General features: G+C 38.3%; 2 protein-coding genes across 2 annotated transcripts in view; both read left to right on the plus strand.

Annotated features, from left to right (window-relative positions):
• LOC140933162 (uncharacterized) overlaps nt 1-5256 on the plus strand; it is a 69375-nt gene extending 64119 nt beyond the window's left edge. Inside the window, exons 7-8 of the mRNA XM_073382677.1 lie at nt 3491-3901; nt 4548-5256. Coding sequence (XP_073238778.1) covers nt 3491-3901; nt 4548-4877 — 741 coding nt within the window. The 3' untranslated portion in view covers nt 4878-5256. The remainder of the gene's footprint in view (nt 1-3490; nt 3902-4547) is intronic.
• Nucleotides 1-17200, plus strand: part of LOC140933165 (uncharacterized) — a 115971-nt gene that overhangs the window by 87147 nt on the left and 11624 nt on the right. The gene's annotated exons all lie outside the window — the stretch shown is intronic.

Below are 17200 nucleotides of genomic sequence, written 5' to 3' on the forward strand. Positions count from 1 at the left end.
TAAAAACGTAATAAGCCAATCCGGAAGCTCTAGCAAGGGTGGCCCCTGTTGAGTTAGCAGCTTTGAAGTTCTTTAGACCAGTTGCACGTACCTATACCCTACCCCTTGTATCACCCACTAATGTAATAATCAACCATTATTGCAACACTAACTACTAATGTAATAAATATCAACCACCAATGTAATACTAACCATTCATGTAATAAATATCAACCACTAATGTAACAAAATGTAATAATTTTTTAACCTTTAATGTAATAAAAAACTTAACACTAATGTAATAACACTACGACTATTAATGTAACAAACTCAAAGAGAACAGCTGATTCGTTATTTAGAATTATTAGGATTTATAAAAAAATCATGTGACCTCCTGCTTTGATGTCAGGCATGGCTGTTTCAACGCAACAAGGTCACTCAACATAGTCACTTTCAGACTGGGTGTTAAAACTTCCCCACAAGAGATTATCACTGTGCAGGTGTCTCTGTGCTTGAAGAAATAGCGAAGGAATCGAGTGAAGAAATAGAAGCTTCCAGGTCACCATCCTCTGCCGCCATTCTGTTTAAATTTTGGCGCGAGAGTAGCAATCTCTGACCCAGAGCTGTCACCCACGTCCATCCAAGCTCCGTACTAACTCCGCTGATCAGCAGGTGCAATAGCCGTATATATTTTTAAAGTTGTATAGGCATAAATATATTATGCAATGGTTCGAATATGTTTTATTAGGCATAAATATATCATGCAATGGTACGAATATATATTTATTAGAACAAAATTGAATTGAATTGAATGACAATAATGTCGCTGGGAATTAATTTTGCGATTTTCAGAAAGTACTCAGTATCCTACATTGATAATATTTTCGTTTTTGTTAAGCAAGTGCAATAGCGTACTGTGTAAAACCAGTGGCTCATTTTAGCGTTTTGTTTTTGAATAAAAGAGGCAAGTTGTAATTGAGCAAACAGATTTCTTAGTACTGTGTACATTGTATATACCTGGATGTTTGAAAACCGGGTTAGCAAAAATATCAACTCATTCTACTACTTGGCAATTTAAAACAACAAAACTCATTCAAAGGCCGATTAAAAAACTTCATCTGACGCTGTGCAGTAAGTGAATGGTGCCTAGAAGCATTGCAGCGAGTCCAAATTTAAAATGATGCAAATTTTAGAACATTTATCATATCATTTCAGTCTAGAAATTTTTACGTTGAGTGAACCGCAGCGAAAGAGTGCCTGGTTAAGGCTTACATAACAACGTCAATAGTTAGAAGAACACTACTTTTTTCGCGGTCCGATAAACGACAGGATTTCGCATGGAATAGACAACGAACTGAATGAAACATAGTACACAAATTATCACCTTCTTATCTACAAAACCGGCCTATGGTTCAATGCCATTAGAACCCGCTGAAACTAGACCTAGATCCAATTTTCCTTAGTCCAGAGTTGCTTTCCAAGGTACAATCAGCTACGCTAAACACCGACGAAACGTTTTTATGGCTGGCACAGAATATTTTGGCGGAAACGCAGTTCAACCACGCTATCCCATACTTGCCAACACCATGCGGAAAACATACAATCACACACTTTTGCGGCACTGATAAGACTATCCACGACCACGCATAATCTTCTCAAGTTTAACACAAGTGAAATATCATCGAATAACCCGGAAAACTCCGCCTATTGGCATATAAACATCTATTTCATATTTGGTATAGCAGGTTAGATTAAAGGCATCCAGAGGTTGATGTGGGCTCTAGGCTCTTCTCTTACAGCATGAAATGCTGCAAAACGTGAACTCTTGTGGGGAAATTTTTTAACACCCAGTCTGAAAGTGACAATGTTGAGTGATCTTGTTGCTTTGAAACAGCCCTGCCTGACATCAAAGCAGGAGGTCATATGATTTTTTTCCTTCAACCAGCTGCAGCATTAACATGATCCTCTGGAGCATAAAATCCTAAAGACACCCATGGCAACTGTTATAGTTTTGGAAATGTCTAGCAGCAACCACAGTTACATTGCTTTCTTATTTCGACACCCTCTCCCTTATTATATAAGAGCATGTTTTGTTTATCAGGCAGAACTGGTTCTTATATACAGCTATTTCGAAAAAGGTTGTCGGAAAAAGTGCACGCGACAATCCCGAAAGGTATTGTGGATGGTTTTTAGTTCACTGTTTTTCAAAGAAATTTGAGATAATGGCAAGAGAAGCCATGGACTTATGTTTGCGAATGCTAAAGGAAAGCAACAAAAGTAGGTTCGACAGCTACAGTGTCAGGAACAGTGTATTGATCATATCCTAAATAATTTTCGGGATAATCGCGTGCACAGTTTTTCCGACAACCTTCTCGAAATAACTGTATATGGTGGTTTAGGGGACAAATTTCAGCCTGATGTTCTTAATCCATTTGTTCTTATATACGGGTCTTTACTGTACTACATGCATCGGAAAGTGAAAGAGAGAGACGCACACTCTCAAGCCACACTCACTCAAACCTCACTCTAGCAAAAAAGACCTCGGTGCAACCACCGAGCAGTAATTATAATATATTCGTTGATGTATACGTTCAGCTCCTTTGGGAGAATTTCCTCTCACGTAGTCTTGATTCGCTCCTCGGCGTCAGAAATTGTTTGAGGAAGCAAATCGAACTTCTATTGAGTTTTCTTTTTTTGTAGTTCTTGATTTTTCTTTTTTCATTTTCTTGATTCTCCATACATTTTTTTGATGGATTAATTCAGAGAACCTTCAAGCCATGATTCTGTAAAACGTTGCAAGAGTTCACTTTCCTTCACCTAGTCGTGGTAAGCCGAAAGGTGGGAAAGCTTATACGAAAAATTCCGTATGCGTCCCGTGATTGGTCATACCGTATTTCCACCAGTGACAAAAATCGTATTGCCAATATAATTGCTTCTCTTTTGACAGACCATTTTTATTTGAAAACTTTAATTTCTTTAGATTAAATCTTTGAACTGATCTAACAATATGTATTTATTAAAATGAAGATGTATTTAATCGAATGTTTTGTGTCAGCGGAATTCCTAAAATTTAGAAAAATCACTGGATTTTGAAAACTGTTTTCAACTGGATTTTACTGTAGTTTTTTCTTTCTTTTCTTTCTTTTAATTTGGCCTTGGCCAGTCACGACCGGTCAAAGGCGGTTCAACTCAAGGTCAAAGTAAGAAAAAAAAAAGACAGTTCAGTCTGGTTGAAAACAGTCTTCAAATTCCAGCTTGAACCAGTCAAAACCGGTTTTTCCCGTTAGAAATGTGCTGAGTCAGAAAAAAAAACCAAGAAAGAATGAAAATGTCCCGGTACCCCTTATTACCATACTACTCTGGCGATTCATGTGTCACGGGACTTTCTCTGATGCATTTCTGTTTTACTGCACCAAATGATTGTGAGGAAAGTGAACATAAAACGGTCATGGGTTACGTCCTCTCATTATCATCTTCCTATTTATTTGTGTATTTATTTTATTATATTTAGCATAGATACTTTCCGGGCGAGGACATACAAATCGTGAAGCATCAAAACACTATCGGGGCTTTCTACAATCACATTTTTGACGCCCTTAGCAACCTTACTGACTGTGGAAAGAACAACAGTATATTCACCGGCAATAGAAGCAGACAGGTAACTTTAAGCGGATGGTCTGTGCACGGACATACCATAGAGGTGCACAACTACTTAACAGCTGTGGACGCCATTAAAGAAATCATTGAACAGGGTGAAGGTAGTTCTCCGTGCAACCCGGTTGCCTGGGATACTGGAAGTAAGAAGGACCTATCGCATTATTTTATGTTCTACTCAGTTGCAGAAGAACACGAGATTAATGTGGTAGAAACAGACGCGTCTCTAGACGGTAGCGAGGACGACGGTGTGACAGATTTCATTAAGGTGGGTATGATTTTTCAGCAGACAAGAAATACGAAAATAGGGTAGAGTGGAGCATACACCCAGGGAGCCCTAAGGAACAGGATATTTGTCCCCTGAAATGCAACTTAGTGTTCAACATAGATAACTGATCTCATAGGGGGGTGTCCCTGGAATAGAAGTGAGGTTCCACTGCACTCAGTAAGTATCCTAGCCATGTATGTGCGAAAATAGAAGAACAAACCATACCTAATCAAATTTACATATCTTGCACTGGACCTGCGCTGGTATTCGACATCCTCTAGAATTGCCTACCTGGACGATGAATATGAGCAAATTTACTAGATAAACAGACCGTTCTCTAATGTATGTCGAGTTCCGATCTAGTTCTGCGGCACTGTCAGTGCTATTCCCTAAAATAATAGTTTTATGCTTGCCTGTCCCGCTGTATTTTCCCCCTCAAGGCAGCTATTCTTCTCCTTCTCATTTTTCCCTTTATTGCTTCAACTGACAAGTATGATTTTTGTGTATTGAGGCTTTTTAAAATAGCTCATCCACACTTGACGTACAGAAAGATCAAAGCAACTGTATTTCTTTTTACTAATGGTCAAAGAATCTTTTTTCCATGATGTATTAGAATAAGTAAATATGAAGCTTATATCCTTTATAGCTTTGTAACGGCACATACTACTTCAACGGCTCCAAGATTTCTTTTGATCCAGAAGGTGTTTGGCCCATGGTTCCCAATCCCCGAATGTCTAAGTACAAGAAAGGGTCCAATGCATATTGGCAAGCAGAAAGATTAAATAAGGTGTACACTAAGCTACTACAATCGCTGGATAATGTCTTTAACGGCCATCCCGAGACCTTAAAAGATGCCCTGGGTCTCATGTTTTCTGTTGACCTTCATTTGAGAAACCTGCTGGCCACGCCTATTGATGACAATGGAGATCCTGATGTGGGGCCAAATGCTGGTCCTACTTTTGATTTTACACCCTAACAATCAAACAATTGTTATGGAAACGTTGTGTGTGTTTTTCTCTCTTCATTGATATGTTTTTTCTTAGTCAATTCTAGGCCCATTTATCAACAAACAAAAACAAACTAGTGCTAACTAGTACTAAGAATTGGTAGTATGAAGTCCAAGGTTGATGTAATAATCTCTTCTATTATTCAAGTAAGGTCGTGTGGTAGATACTGTTAAGCCAAATGGAAACAATTAATTTTAGTATTGTTAGATAGCCAATAAGTAACACACCACTGAAAACCAGACTATATTGTTTTCTTCCTGTCAGCATAGGTTTAACAATATTGATGGCTGAGTTTGATGAAATAAATAATAGTTAAAACTTACGTCTATATTTAAAAATTTTAAAGAATTTTTTGGCCATTCAGTTCTCATTAAAGCTTCACCTAGTCTGTTCCCTCAGTTCTATTTTTCTCCCGACCAGTTTGTTAAAGGTTGCGAGGTCCGGGTGAAGGCGGCCTCCCGTACATTTTTTTCCCTTTGTCTCCCGACTCCCGCCCTTTATTGTGTTTCTCTCGTTATCATGTAAATCACGCTGTTTGACTCCCTGTTCTAATAGGGAGAGAGTGCTTTGGCCTTGTCCAAAATAAAAAAATTGTGTTGTAAATCGAACCACTCCGCACTTTCCAGTGCGATCACTGAAGCGGCATTCCTTCGACACAAGTTTACACCACGCAGTAAAATCTTCAGTGTTTTGTAAACAACAGTCGTACGGAGCGAGCTCCCAGGAAGGTCTTCCATGGACGGATGTTTCCCCACCACACCGAAAAATACTGAGACAGATCAAAATGGTCTTTGACGACATTTGAATTGCATCGCTTTGTCGTTCTTACGGAGAATTTCGACAGCTAGCGAGACAGACGAGACACTGACAGTCAACACACCTGTACATGTGAAATGTAATCTCATTCATGTCCTGTGATGTAGGCGACTTGGAAAGGTTTCCAATGTCACAGGAAGTAATGCTGTTTTTTTTATTTTTTTAATCCCGAGTGCGAATTTTCGTTTTTTGACTTTTCTCGCGTATAAAACTTTGCTTTAAGCCTCGGAGAACGTTAATGGAAGTCAAGAAACATTGTTGGGTTCGTTTCTTTGACTGGATGTGAGCAGTAACAAATAACGAAGGCTTGCCTTTTTGAATTTCTTTCCCGCTTCCCGCCATCGTAGAGATCTCGCTTTTCCGGCCTTTCTTCTCCTGTCTCCCGTACCCCTCCCGCCCCCTGTTCTCCCGGGCTCCCACCCCCCTGTCCCCCGCCTCCCCGCCACTTTTCATGCGACGTTTTCGTGGCGGTCAGCTGTCGTGGCATCTTACACTCCCTAATATTTACGAAGGTGTGATCGATGCAAGCGTGAATATCTGTTGTAAGCTCAAGCTTGTATTTTCGGAAAAGCGTCTTACTAGTTTTCGGGTAGACAGCATTTTGAAATGGAGAGTTTATATCAAACTGAAAGTTGCATGACTGCGACAAGCCGTGATCGAGTCAAAAGCCGTCGTGTACGAACTCACGAAAAGAACTCAGGAGATGTTGTTCGCCGATTGGGCACAACAATTAAAAATACAAATCATTTTTTGTGCCCAATCAGGAGCCAGCATTCGCTTGACTGTCTGGAAATGGTCCGGTGAGAGTCGGTACCCATGGCCTTTTCCGCCTGTGCTTGAAAACTAGTCCAGTCAAATTGTTGTTTAGCATCAAAGTAATTGCAACAGAATTGTTTTCAAAGCCATTTAATTGTTGGATGGCTCTTTAACAACATACTAAAAATCCGCCAAAATCGGTTCGGTGACTGAAACAAGAGAAAAATTGGCAATAAAGATTTCAACTTTTACCACAGGACACCCAATTTCAGGAAGATCACAAATTCAGGCAAAACATCTGATAATTCTGTTCTTTTTCCTCAAGAATTTTCGATAGAACATCGCTAATGCATTTTGGGTACTTTTGTTTTAAAAAAAGCCGACTAAATGTGTCAGAAACACGTGGGTCAGTGTTTCGTCTTGAGGGCTTTGCACAGGTTACCCAGCCACTCGTCTGTCTTCACATTCTGTTTTCCAAGCTTTAATTTTTTTCTATGACGGTATTTAAAATGGAAATTATTAGTCAGTCTGTACGTGTTAACATGGTTAGAATATGATTGCTTTTTTTTACGAAAAATCAGAAATGCAGTAAGTATTTTAGCTTTTTTACTGGCTTGTAATTTTTTTATATCCGGCAGCATGGATGCAAATTTAGTAGCTGACTGATGGTAAACAATTTGATTTGATATTTTGTTCACCTGCAGTCAGCTACTTAATTTGAATCCATGCTGGAAGATACGTGCGACTAAGTGTTTGCAACGAACGATAGTTTTGTATCAGTACAAACTGTTTATAAGCTATTCCCATTTTCCGTAATCGAGGTTTGTGATGTTAATATGATCATAACCTTGGACAATATGTGTGATCGAAATCGGGGATTCATTTTTTTCTCGCGACATGCGCAACCTCCTTTACGATTATGACTCTATACTTTACAAGGTGAGTGAATAAATGTTCTGCTAAGGACTCCGTTTATTTGGTTTTGGCTAGATCGTTTCATTACACATGGCCGAATTTGAGGGAAATCCAGAAAACCAAGGCAGTGTGATTGTTCTTTTTTTTTATCTTGTTCTTGTAACGAGCCTCAGATCTCAGTTTAGTTTAGTGTATCTCTGTGTTCAGTTTGTATTTTCTGCCGCAGCCCTTCATTTCTTGGTAAGATGAATCGCTCTGTGGTCTAAAGGCGTTTATATTCCCTCCTTGCATTTCTTTTGTGAGAACAACCCTGAACCTTGACCAGTTTTTTTTCTCGTCCATTGGCAGATGAAGACCTCTTTTTCTTAACGATCATGGGATCCTATACGTCTGAAAATAATTGCAGTAGTCAAGGAAGGCGCGAAAGTACTGGACACATGTACAACATTAATGGGCTTGCCTGACTTAGCTTCTGATGGCTCACCTCTTTTTGCGGAACCTATGTTTCTCTTCGGATGAGCGTTGTGTAACACTTCAACTTACTGCATGTTAACCTTCTGACTGAGTTGCGTGAATTATGCTCTGCGTTGGGGATTTCCGTTACCCATAGACTCTTACAAGATATTTTTACATACGCATTGTTTTGGCTACCCAGAGTTTGTCTTTCCCTTAAAAAGCAGCTTCCCTATTAAACTATTTCGTTTTCTTGAAACAAACGTTCGCTGGAACCAAAGTTCTTATGCGATGAATGTTCCGTTAAGCTTTATTACTTTTTTTTGTGAAGGTAACAACACTTTTCCTTAAATGAAAACGCATTTCCCTCTTGTCAAATTCATAGGCATTGGAGCTTAACCTGCTCAAAAACTCTGCGTTGTTGTGCATCGTAAATTCACTCCTCTCCATTCACTTTTAACAAGAAGAAAACGAAAAGCTTCAAAAAAGTGAAACTGGTATATTTGAGGATGACGGTACGTTAACGAAAATTAATGTAAAGGTAATCGTAAAAGCTGCAAAGAATTATCTCGCTGGATTTTTGAGAACCTACCGAACGAAAATTGCAGTCTTTTGACTGAGGAAAAGACCAAAAGCCGAAAACAAAATGAGCCCGAAAATCCTCCTAGAAAAGAACAAGGAAAGGGAAAATAGAGTGCGCGAAGCGAAAGAAAGGAGTAGAAGTCAGAAAAAAAAGGAATGGCTGTACTACTAGTGTTTTTTTTTTTTTTTTTTTTTTTTTTTTGTCACTTCTGTTTGAGGGGAGAGCCCTATTTTGGCTGTAACGTTATTCAAAAATCTTCGCGCCGAGGGCCATACTCAGCACCGAGGGCACTGCATGGTTTTTCCTATAAGATACGACCGGCAAATACATAATAGGAGTCATAACTTAGAGTAGTAATTATAATTAAGAGAAGAAAGAAAACGGAAGAAAACAGTAGGTAGTATGTAGGACTTGAACACGCATCATTTGATGACCCCATATGCACTACACCATCAAGGGCTGTAACTGCCGACATCGGTTAATTTCAACGTACTTAACATGGCATTGATCATTACATTACTAAAAGCTAACCGTTTTTGAATTCGAAAGATCTAATGACTGTACTTCGACTCTAAACCCTGTATGCAACTCTTTTCCTTGCACAGCTGTCTCTTACTTTGATTTCCACACTTTTCTCAAAAATGTGGTCCGATAAATTTGCATAAATGGTCTACGAGGAGCACAGGGTTGTCATCTGTAATAAATTAAAAATATTAAGGTATCCATTCTAGTTACAACCCTCCCGGCATATACACATGTCTCGGGATAACCGTTCTGTCGGTTGTAGTGAGCCCATAATTACCACACAGGGAATGTGGAGCATTCATGAAATTAGAACTTCGCCATTCGCCTCGGCAGTTAACTGAGTGGTCTTTTTGTGATCGCTTGGGCTATGCAGTTTCGGCGAGTCCTACCAAGGACAGAGAGTTGTCTATGATGACCATGCTCTTCTGATTGAGTTAGAATTACATCACAACCTCTGCGAGCTCTTTCCAACGTTACTTCAGGTCAGGTTTTTCATGTCAGTTTCGTCAGGTACTGAAAAAAGAAAATTCCGACTTTTCCCTGATCTTGAAAACTTTTTGTTTTTCCCTGACCGTTACAATCCTGAACGAGACAAATAAAAATAAGGCACTGATAAACCAAGTTAAAGAATATTAATTCAAAATTAAAGAATAAACGGATAGCAATTGTAGGTTTTGAAAGCTTGTTACCCTAACAGTTTTTCAAAGTTCACTTTCGTTGTTTGTAAAGTTTTATATAACGCTTAGAAGGGATATTTCTTGGAAAAGCTGGAGAAGCTTTGGAGGTTGCTCGAATGAAAAGTCTGCCGAGTAGATGTGGGGTCTTTTCTCGCGACTTATCCCGGCTGTCGTCAAGTCGCGCGAAATTAAGTGCTCTGTGTGAACAGACTTTACATTACAATGACAAGAAACTGCCGGTAAATGTAAAACGGTCTATTGAACATAGGCTTGATATCGTAACTTGAACTACACTAACATAAGCAACACAAGCAATAGAAACGGGATCACTTTGTTAACTCTTTCCTCTTTAATTTGTTAGTCGTATATCTACTTTCAAATATATCTTACTTTTTAGTAGAAACTTCTATCAAAGAATGCTAGAAAAAATAACTTATTTAATAACTACCTTGAGTGATATAGGACTATTATCGTCCAAATTATACTATATACTATTTTTATATACTATATACTACATGTTTCAACATTTGATAAATGTGACAACCAGGCCCCAGTTGTTCAAAGGCCGATAAGCGCTAACCCAGGGTTAAATTTTAGCCCAAGTTTCTTTTTCTTTTGTTCATAAACATTTTCCAGGAAATTTTCTCCATTCCTTTTAGAGCATCCAATCATCAATTTGCAGACAAAAAGAATAAAACTGAATTTGCCTTTTAAACTTTCATATCTGAATTCATATTTTGCACTAACCCTGGGTTATCTTAACACTGCTTTAAACAAACCGGTCCAGAAGTTGATATATTATTGGCTCTTGTAACAGTGGGTTCGTTTCTTTCAGCATTGCAAGTGGTTGGTACATTTGAATTATGTACAAAAACATTGTTATCTACTTTAAACTTGTGGAATAACTTTTAAGGAACCGTTAACGTAGCAAAATAACATATGAATATGTGCAAAAATTTAGAAAGAAAAGACGCGTATATAGTAAAAAAAAAAACAAAACAAAACAAAAAACAAACAGTAGTAGTAATATCATTGTTGCGAGATGCACAGGGTCCCAAGAGTTGGAAGTTTAGTTTGTATTGCGAACATAAAAAAACCCTGTAACCTATGACAATGATTTAACCCGAACAATTAATTCTCACGAGGCAGATCCTTCGTCTTCTCATGAATTTGAATTTCAAAAAGATCTTTGCATAAAAATGGGGCTACTTGGTAGCGATAACATGCATGTATACATCATATAAAGGTACTTGAATAAACATTGTTGCATTTTAAGGCCTTAGGCCTACACGGCAAGACCACAAGGTCTTGTTGGTAGTTGTAAATTCATTATACGTTCGTAACTTTTCATTCGTCAATGCCACAAAATGGTATAAGAAGGTTACAGAGGTTTACCTTTGCCGTTTTATGAAAAATGAATTCCTCAATGGTGAGTGTGGTCTTGAAGTGTACATTTTACGACAACGTTCAATTGAAAGCACATCTTCTAATTGATGTACACGGCATATCAATATTTTCTTGTACGTATACGATCCTAGTTAAAAGACTCATAATAAGTAGTAACGGTACATTAAAATATGTACGACTTCAAATAATTATATCTGCAAAAAGATAAGAACTATTGTTTTACAGACTTTCTGGAAGGTGATACATTCAATGGTGACAACGTCCGTCTCTTAAAACTAAAAGCGCCATACGGTATTTATAACATTGTCATTGCTTGTCCCCTTTCTTGACCTTTCTTAGCCGGAATTTTGAGGGAAGTTCTCCAAGTAAACTTTAAGATCCCATAAACATGGTAGTTTCAAACATCGAGCTGCAATGAAGAGATGATACATTAATTAGCTATGGAAATGTGAATGTTTCTCCAATCTTTAGAGTCATCGACAGTATCTTGGTATGACCATTCAAGTACAGAAAACGTCTCCAGCATAACTAATCTGTTTGTTTTTTCATTACTTTATCTAATTTTCATTTTGCATATTTTGGAGCGAAAGAGTTGTGATGTGCAAATGAATGTCTTTAATTTGCTAGCTTATCTTCTTTGTCCATAAAAGTCTACAAGATTTACTATATACGCTCTCTTAAAGCCCCTTCGTTTCCACCTTCAATGTTCATAGACTATAATCCACTCACTCGCTCTCTGATTTGAAACAAAAAAAAAAATACATAAAAACCAACAAAAGTTACTGTTTGAAGCATGAAGTTTAAAAGAGGACATGCTCTGTTTTACAACTGTACTTCCCTTCTAGAAGGAAATAATAAGTGGCCTGAATAACAAGGAGCAAAGTAGCAAGGAAGTATCTCTGACATAGCAGGAAAGCAACATCAGTCACCTCTTTCTAAACAAACAACACCATACAATAGTAAACCCCAAAACAAGGAAACCTAGGGTTAGTCCCTTCCGCTTTTCATCCATTTTATATTAGAGAATTTAAGGCACCACGATGGCGGCTGTAGCAAATTCGTATTCTTTCAAATTCCACAAGTTTTAAGTCACGCAATTTACCAAATGTAAGGCGAGAATTTTGCAAAACACGAAATCTTAAGGACTGCACCCAAAGTAAGGAAGAGAAAAAAGAATTGTCATGTTTTCACGTCCTCCATAAAGCACTGCATTTGGAACTTTCAAGTTGTAGGCAAAGAAATGTCAGTACTGGATCAAAAGGTGTGATGCGCCTACAGAGTTGCCTTCGCTATCGCGATACCTTAAACTCCCTACTGACACGTACTTTCGATCCAACAGGTGTCTGTTTTAGAGAGACATGGTTAAGAGTGGTAAGTAAGGCCATTTCGTCTATCACTACCTTGATCTTTAAACTTGTCTTAGCTCGTCAAGATATCTTTCCAGTATTTCATATCGCGGTTCTTGGAAAGGCTGGTTTCCCGCCATTCTTCCCACAGGAACTTCAAAAGACATCCGTCCACTCAAAAAACACAGCTGCCTCAGTCGATCACGTGAGCCACTAAAATCTTCCCTCAGCCGAAGTTCCCGCGCAATTCTGAATGTATTGGTTACAACTCTGATCCCTATTAAATAAAAATAGCATTTACTGGTACATATAAACAACAAGAATCAGTTGTAAGAGGTAAGAGACAATCAAAGAACAGTGGAGGCTAAAAGCCTTCATCAATTTAAAAATAAGCTTCATCATTATCTATTTAACAAATTTTAAACTAGAACAGTGCTTTAATTGAGGCCTTGATTTTGGAATGCTTGTATTGTATTTGATGTTTTTATTTAGCATTTTCTATTTCTGTTTGGGAGTTCTAATACAGGGCTAACCTCTCAAGTTCCTTTTCAAGATGTCTTTTAATATTATGTTTTTCCTGTAAATAAGCTTGTTTACATCTTGAATAAAGTTAGTATGTATGTATGTATGTATGTATGTATGTATGTATGTATGTATGTATGTATGTATGTATGTATGTATGTATGTATGTAATGTATGTATGTATGTGTGTATGTATGTATGTATGTATGTATGTATGTATGTATGTATGTATGTATGTGTGTATGTTTGTATGTATGTATGTATGTATGTACTGTAGGTGAAGTAAAGTGTTCTTCATTCAATATATATGAGGTAGATACATATTATGAAGATAGCTTTCATGCTTTTGTACTTTTTTTCAGACGCATCAATCGATGCATAACCTTGATGTAACAGATTGAATTATTTAAGGCCTCATGTAATGTACGCCTATTCAGTTAAGCAAGTTTATAGGGATGCATGAATGTCTATACTATATTCATGTAATTGATTCAAAATGGTAGTTCCAAGATGGCGTATGGTTCCAGTTCCAGGCATCACTGCTACTGTTGAAGATTATTAATATGTAGCTACTATGTTAGTCAACTTCTTGATTGTATGAAATACCTTACTATTTGAGTATTTTTCGCTTTAATTTATGGCTTCTTTAAGGGGCAATTTGGATTATTCCAATAATCCGACTTATGTCTTGACTTGAGAGCGCCGGTCAGGAAAAATCGACCAAAATCTTAATTTCGTGGCAAGAGTTGAAAAATCAATTTCTTTTATTTTTTGTTCCTAGATGGCTTTTAGGTAGATAGGAAACCTAAAGTAGGTTGTTCCTGCCGAAAGCTTTTTATTTGTGAGAAAAATTAGAAGATCGGTTTTCGATGTTGCAGTCTCAGACTGCCCTAATTTTTTTACCTGACATTCGCTAACATTAACTTTCCTCGCGTTCGCAAACGAAGCCGCATGGAGGAATTTGGACTCTTTTCATAAACAAAAAAATTCTTTTTCTTCCACTAAAAGATACATTCAGGGCAATAGCGAAGCTCGTCGTACTGAAATAATTCAAAAATGAGGGATAGGTTTTCAGGATAACAAAAACTTAACTTCGTTACTCATTTTCGACGGAAATATTTAACATGTGGTATAACTCCAAATTCTCGTAATGCTATTTTAATCCCACATTTAGACATTGATTTAAAACATGCCTGGGAATTGGCTTGGGTTATTGAATGTAATCTCCGTAAGACACCATGGAAGTTCAGGGATTTTCATGGCAGGCCGGCGGAAATTGACAAGCATTCGATCTTGTTGCAGTCACAGAGACTTGGCTAAAAACGATCGATGATGCAATTAGAGTGGAACTTTGTCCAGCCGGTTACAAGCTGATAGACTACCCTCGTACAAGGCGTTGCGGTGGAGGCATTGGTCTTCTCTACAAGGACTCTCTGTGGGTGACTAAGGTCCGTTACGGTGAAGAGGAATCCTTTGAGTACTGTGAATTGCTGGTGCAGATTTCATCCTCGCTAAAGATCAGAGTTGTCAATTAGTTTACAGACCACCACACTCTGAGAACCACAGGGTTCCAGTGGTCACCTTTTTGAGTGAGTTCTCCAGCTACATGGAATCCATCATCTTGTCGATCAAAGGATCATCTACTCATTCTTGGGGACTTTAATATCCACATGGATGTCCCGACCGACGCTTACACAGTAAAATTTATGGATCTCTTGGAATCACTCGGTCTTGAGCAGCATGTGAGAGGGCCGACCCACACCCATGGCCACACCCTTGATCTTGTCATCACACGGAAGATGGAGAATATCATAGCTTGTCCACCACGGGTCTGTCGTTATTTCTCTGATCAGGCGACTGTTCATGATCACTGTGACATGAACTTCAACAAGCCTGCGTTTCAAGTAAAAAAGAAAAGTGAAGGCGGTTGATATGGACTGTCTTAAGGGAGATTTAGCACTGTTAGACCTATATAATGGTGGCCAAGGCACTCCCTTGTCATCTTCTCAGCTGGATATGCTTGTACGCGACTACAATGCGAGTTTGAGCAGTATCATGGATCACCACGCGCCATTAAAAACGAAAACTGTGAGAGCTAGGCCCCAGGTCCCCTGGTATTAGCGTGCGAGCAAGCTCTCCTATTGGGCGAGCGAAGCAACCCGCCCGAGAACGCGCTATAACGAGCGTGCCTATCGGGCGTCTACTTTTCACGATATCCCCAAATAGAGAGCTTGCTCGCAGGCTACTAAACATCCAGAGATTCACCAATGTCCGCCAGTATTGTACTTGTAAGCAGGAGTAGGAGAGCGGTACTGGGGACAAAATTTTGTCAAACGCCGGAAAGGGACATTTCGGTCCGACCAGTAGAACCGGATAAAATGGACCACCTTCGAGGACGGTCCTGAGTATTCCGGACAGACCAAACAAATGGTTCCTTTCATTTGATTTCTAACCCAAACGCCAGGACTTAATGGAAAGCATGAGATACTGCACGCTTTCGGCTGCTAAGTCACCTCTAACTTTAGTTTTGGGGATTCCCCGACACGCATATTTTATTTTCATATTCGATTTGCATATATTTTTGCCTGCGCAATACTTCGTCTTCAAGACATATTGGAACGATTGGATGCCGATAGAAGTTGCGTAGTCAGTGAACGATATATGTGATAACAAGAAAAGGTAACATCAATCGCATGAACGGGTTATTTAATACATACTAATGTGTTATTTTTGACAATTTGTAGAAGTGGACTTTTCATGACGGCTTTCGTCATGCTCTAGGAGAAACTTAAATGACAGTAAAATTCTCCAGTATCTTGTGCATTTTGATCTTAGAAACAGCATTTAAATACCAGCTATTACAGTCAAACCAGGTCAAGCGTACCCCACAAGAATCCATTAATGAATTTATTATTCAAAATTTGAATCCGTTGCTAGTTGTAGATTTCAGATTGATCTCTGCATTCTTGTATGTGTAATGAGCTGTGAATTCACATGCGAGGTAGTTATGAAATTTCTACCAGCTCCATTTTGCTGTAATTGATGTAAATGTCTTCTAAGAAGCTTAATGCATTCAAAGATTTCCAATCTGACCAAAAACAGAGAAGTTCTCGTAAAATATTCACTGCTCATTACGCATGCAGAAATGCCGCTTTGAATTTGACACCAGTTACGGGAACGACTAACGGATTCATTTTTCAAATAATAAATTCACTGATAGAATCTTGGGGGGTACGCTTGACTTGGTTTGACTGTAAATCTTAAACGTTTTTGTATTTAAGAGCGAATGTCTGTAAAAATCGAGCAACAGGCGGCCACGGTCAAAAATTAAATTTCGCTCATATCTTGTCCATACATACTTATTAGTAAGTAACTAAACGTGGTGTAGTTTGTTTTTCAAAAGGCCGCTTGGATTTGGAGAAAATCGACAAAATCAATTTTCGTGGTCGGCGACTTGAAAACAACCAAAATTTGATGCAAAATGAGGCGGTCTCAAAACTTCACTCGCACGCAAAAAGGAAGAAAGCGTGGTAAAATATTCCCCGATATATCAATTTATAAAGGGTTTTAGCCCTAGTATGGCGGTAAATTCTTATCTTAACGATAATGTGGAAGGTGAACAATTTTATTTTAGTTTTGGTTCTTTTTCAACTCTACGAAGTTTAAATTTAAACCTTAAGTCGCGATTTAATTTTTAGGCATGTGCTACACCTTGGTTTTTCCTGAAACTCAAGCTATAAGTTAGTTAAACATTGCACTAAAACATATGTAAGAACTGGCTTGGGTAATTTAATTTGCGCTTCAGACGAACCTTCTGAACTTGAACAAAAAATATGATGCATTTGCATAATTCACCAACGGCTTGCTGTTGCCGAAAGGGATCATTGGCACTTCTTGAGAAGAAACCTGATGTACCTCTATAGTACGATAGTTAATTTGCCAACATACAATAGAAATTAACTTACTTTTATAGTTTGGGACACTTGCTTTACTTTTTCTACTCTCGAGCTCCAAAATTCTGCTGGCGCTAAGGCATTTTGTAATTTGACCTCTAACGAGAGGTCATTGAAGATGGGCCAGGTTATTAAAATGTCACTCAAACCGAATGAGCGTTATGATCTAAATTCTTAAGGTGGTTGAACAAAATATTTCACAAGAAAAATATGTTTTTAAGACATTTTCGGCGATTTGAAAGATGTTCTTACCATTTAATAGAATCAGTTACAACGTACAGGGACGGAAGTGTGAGAAGACAAGGAGTGGTGTTGCGTGACAACGAAAACCATACTTCG

Source organism: Porites lutea, chromosome 4 (genome assembly GCF_958299795.1).
Source record: "Porites lutea chromosome 4, jaPorLute2.1, whole genome shotgun sequence".
Classification (NCBI taxonomy): Eukaryota; Metazoa; Cnidaria; class Anthozoa; order Scleractinia; family Poritidae; genus Porites; species Porites lutea.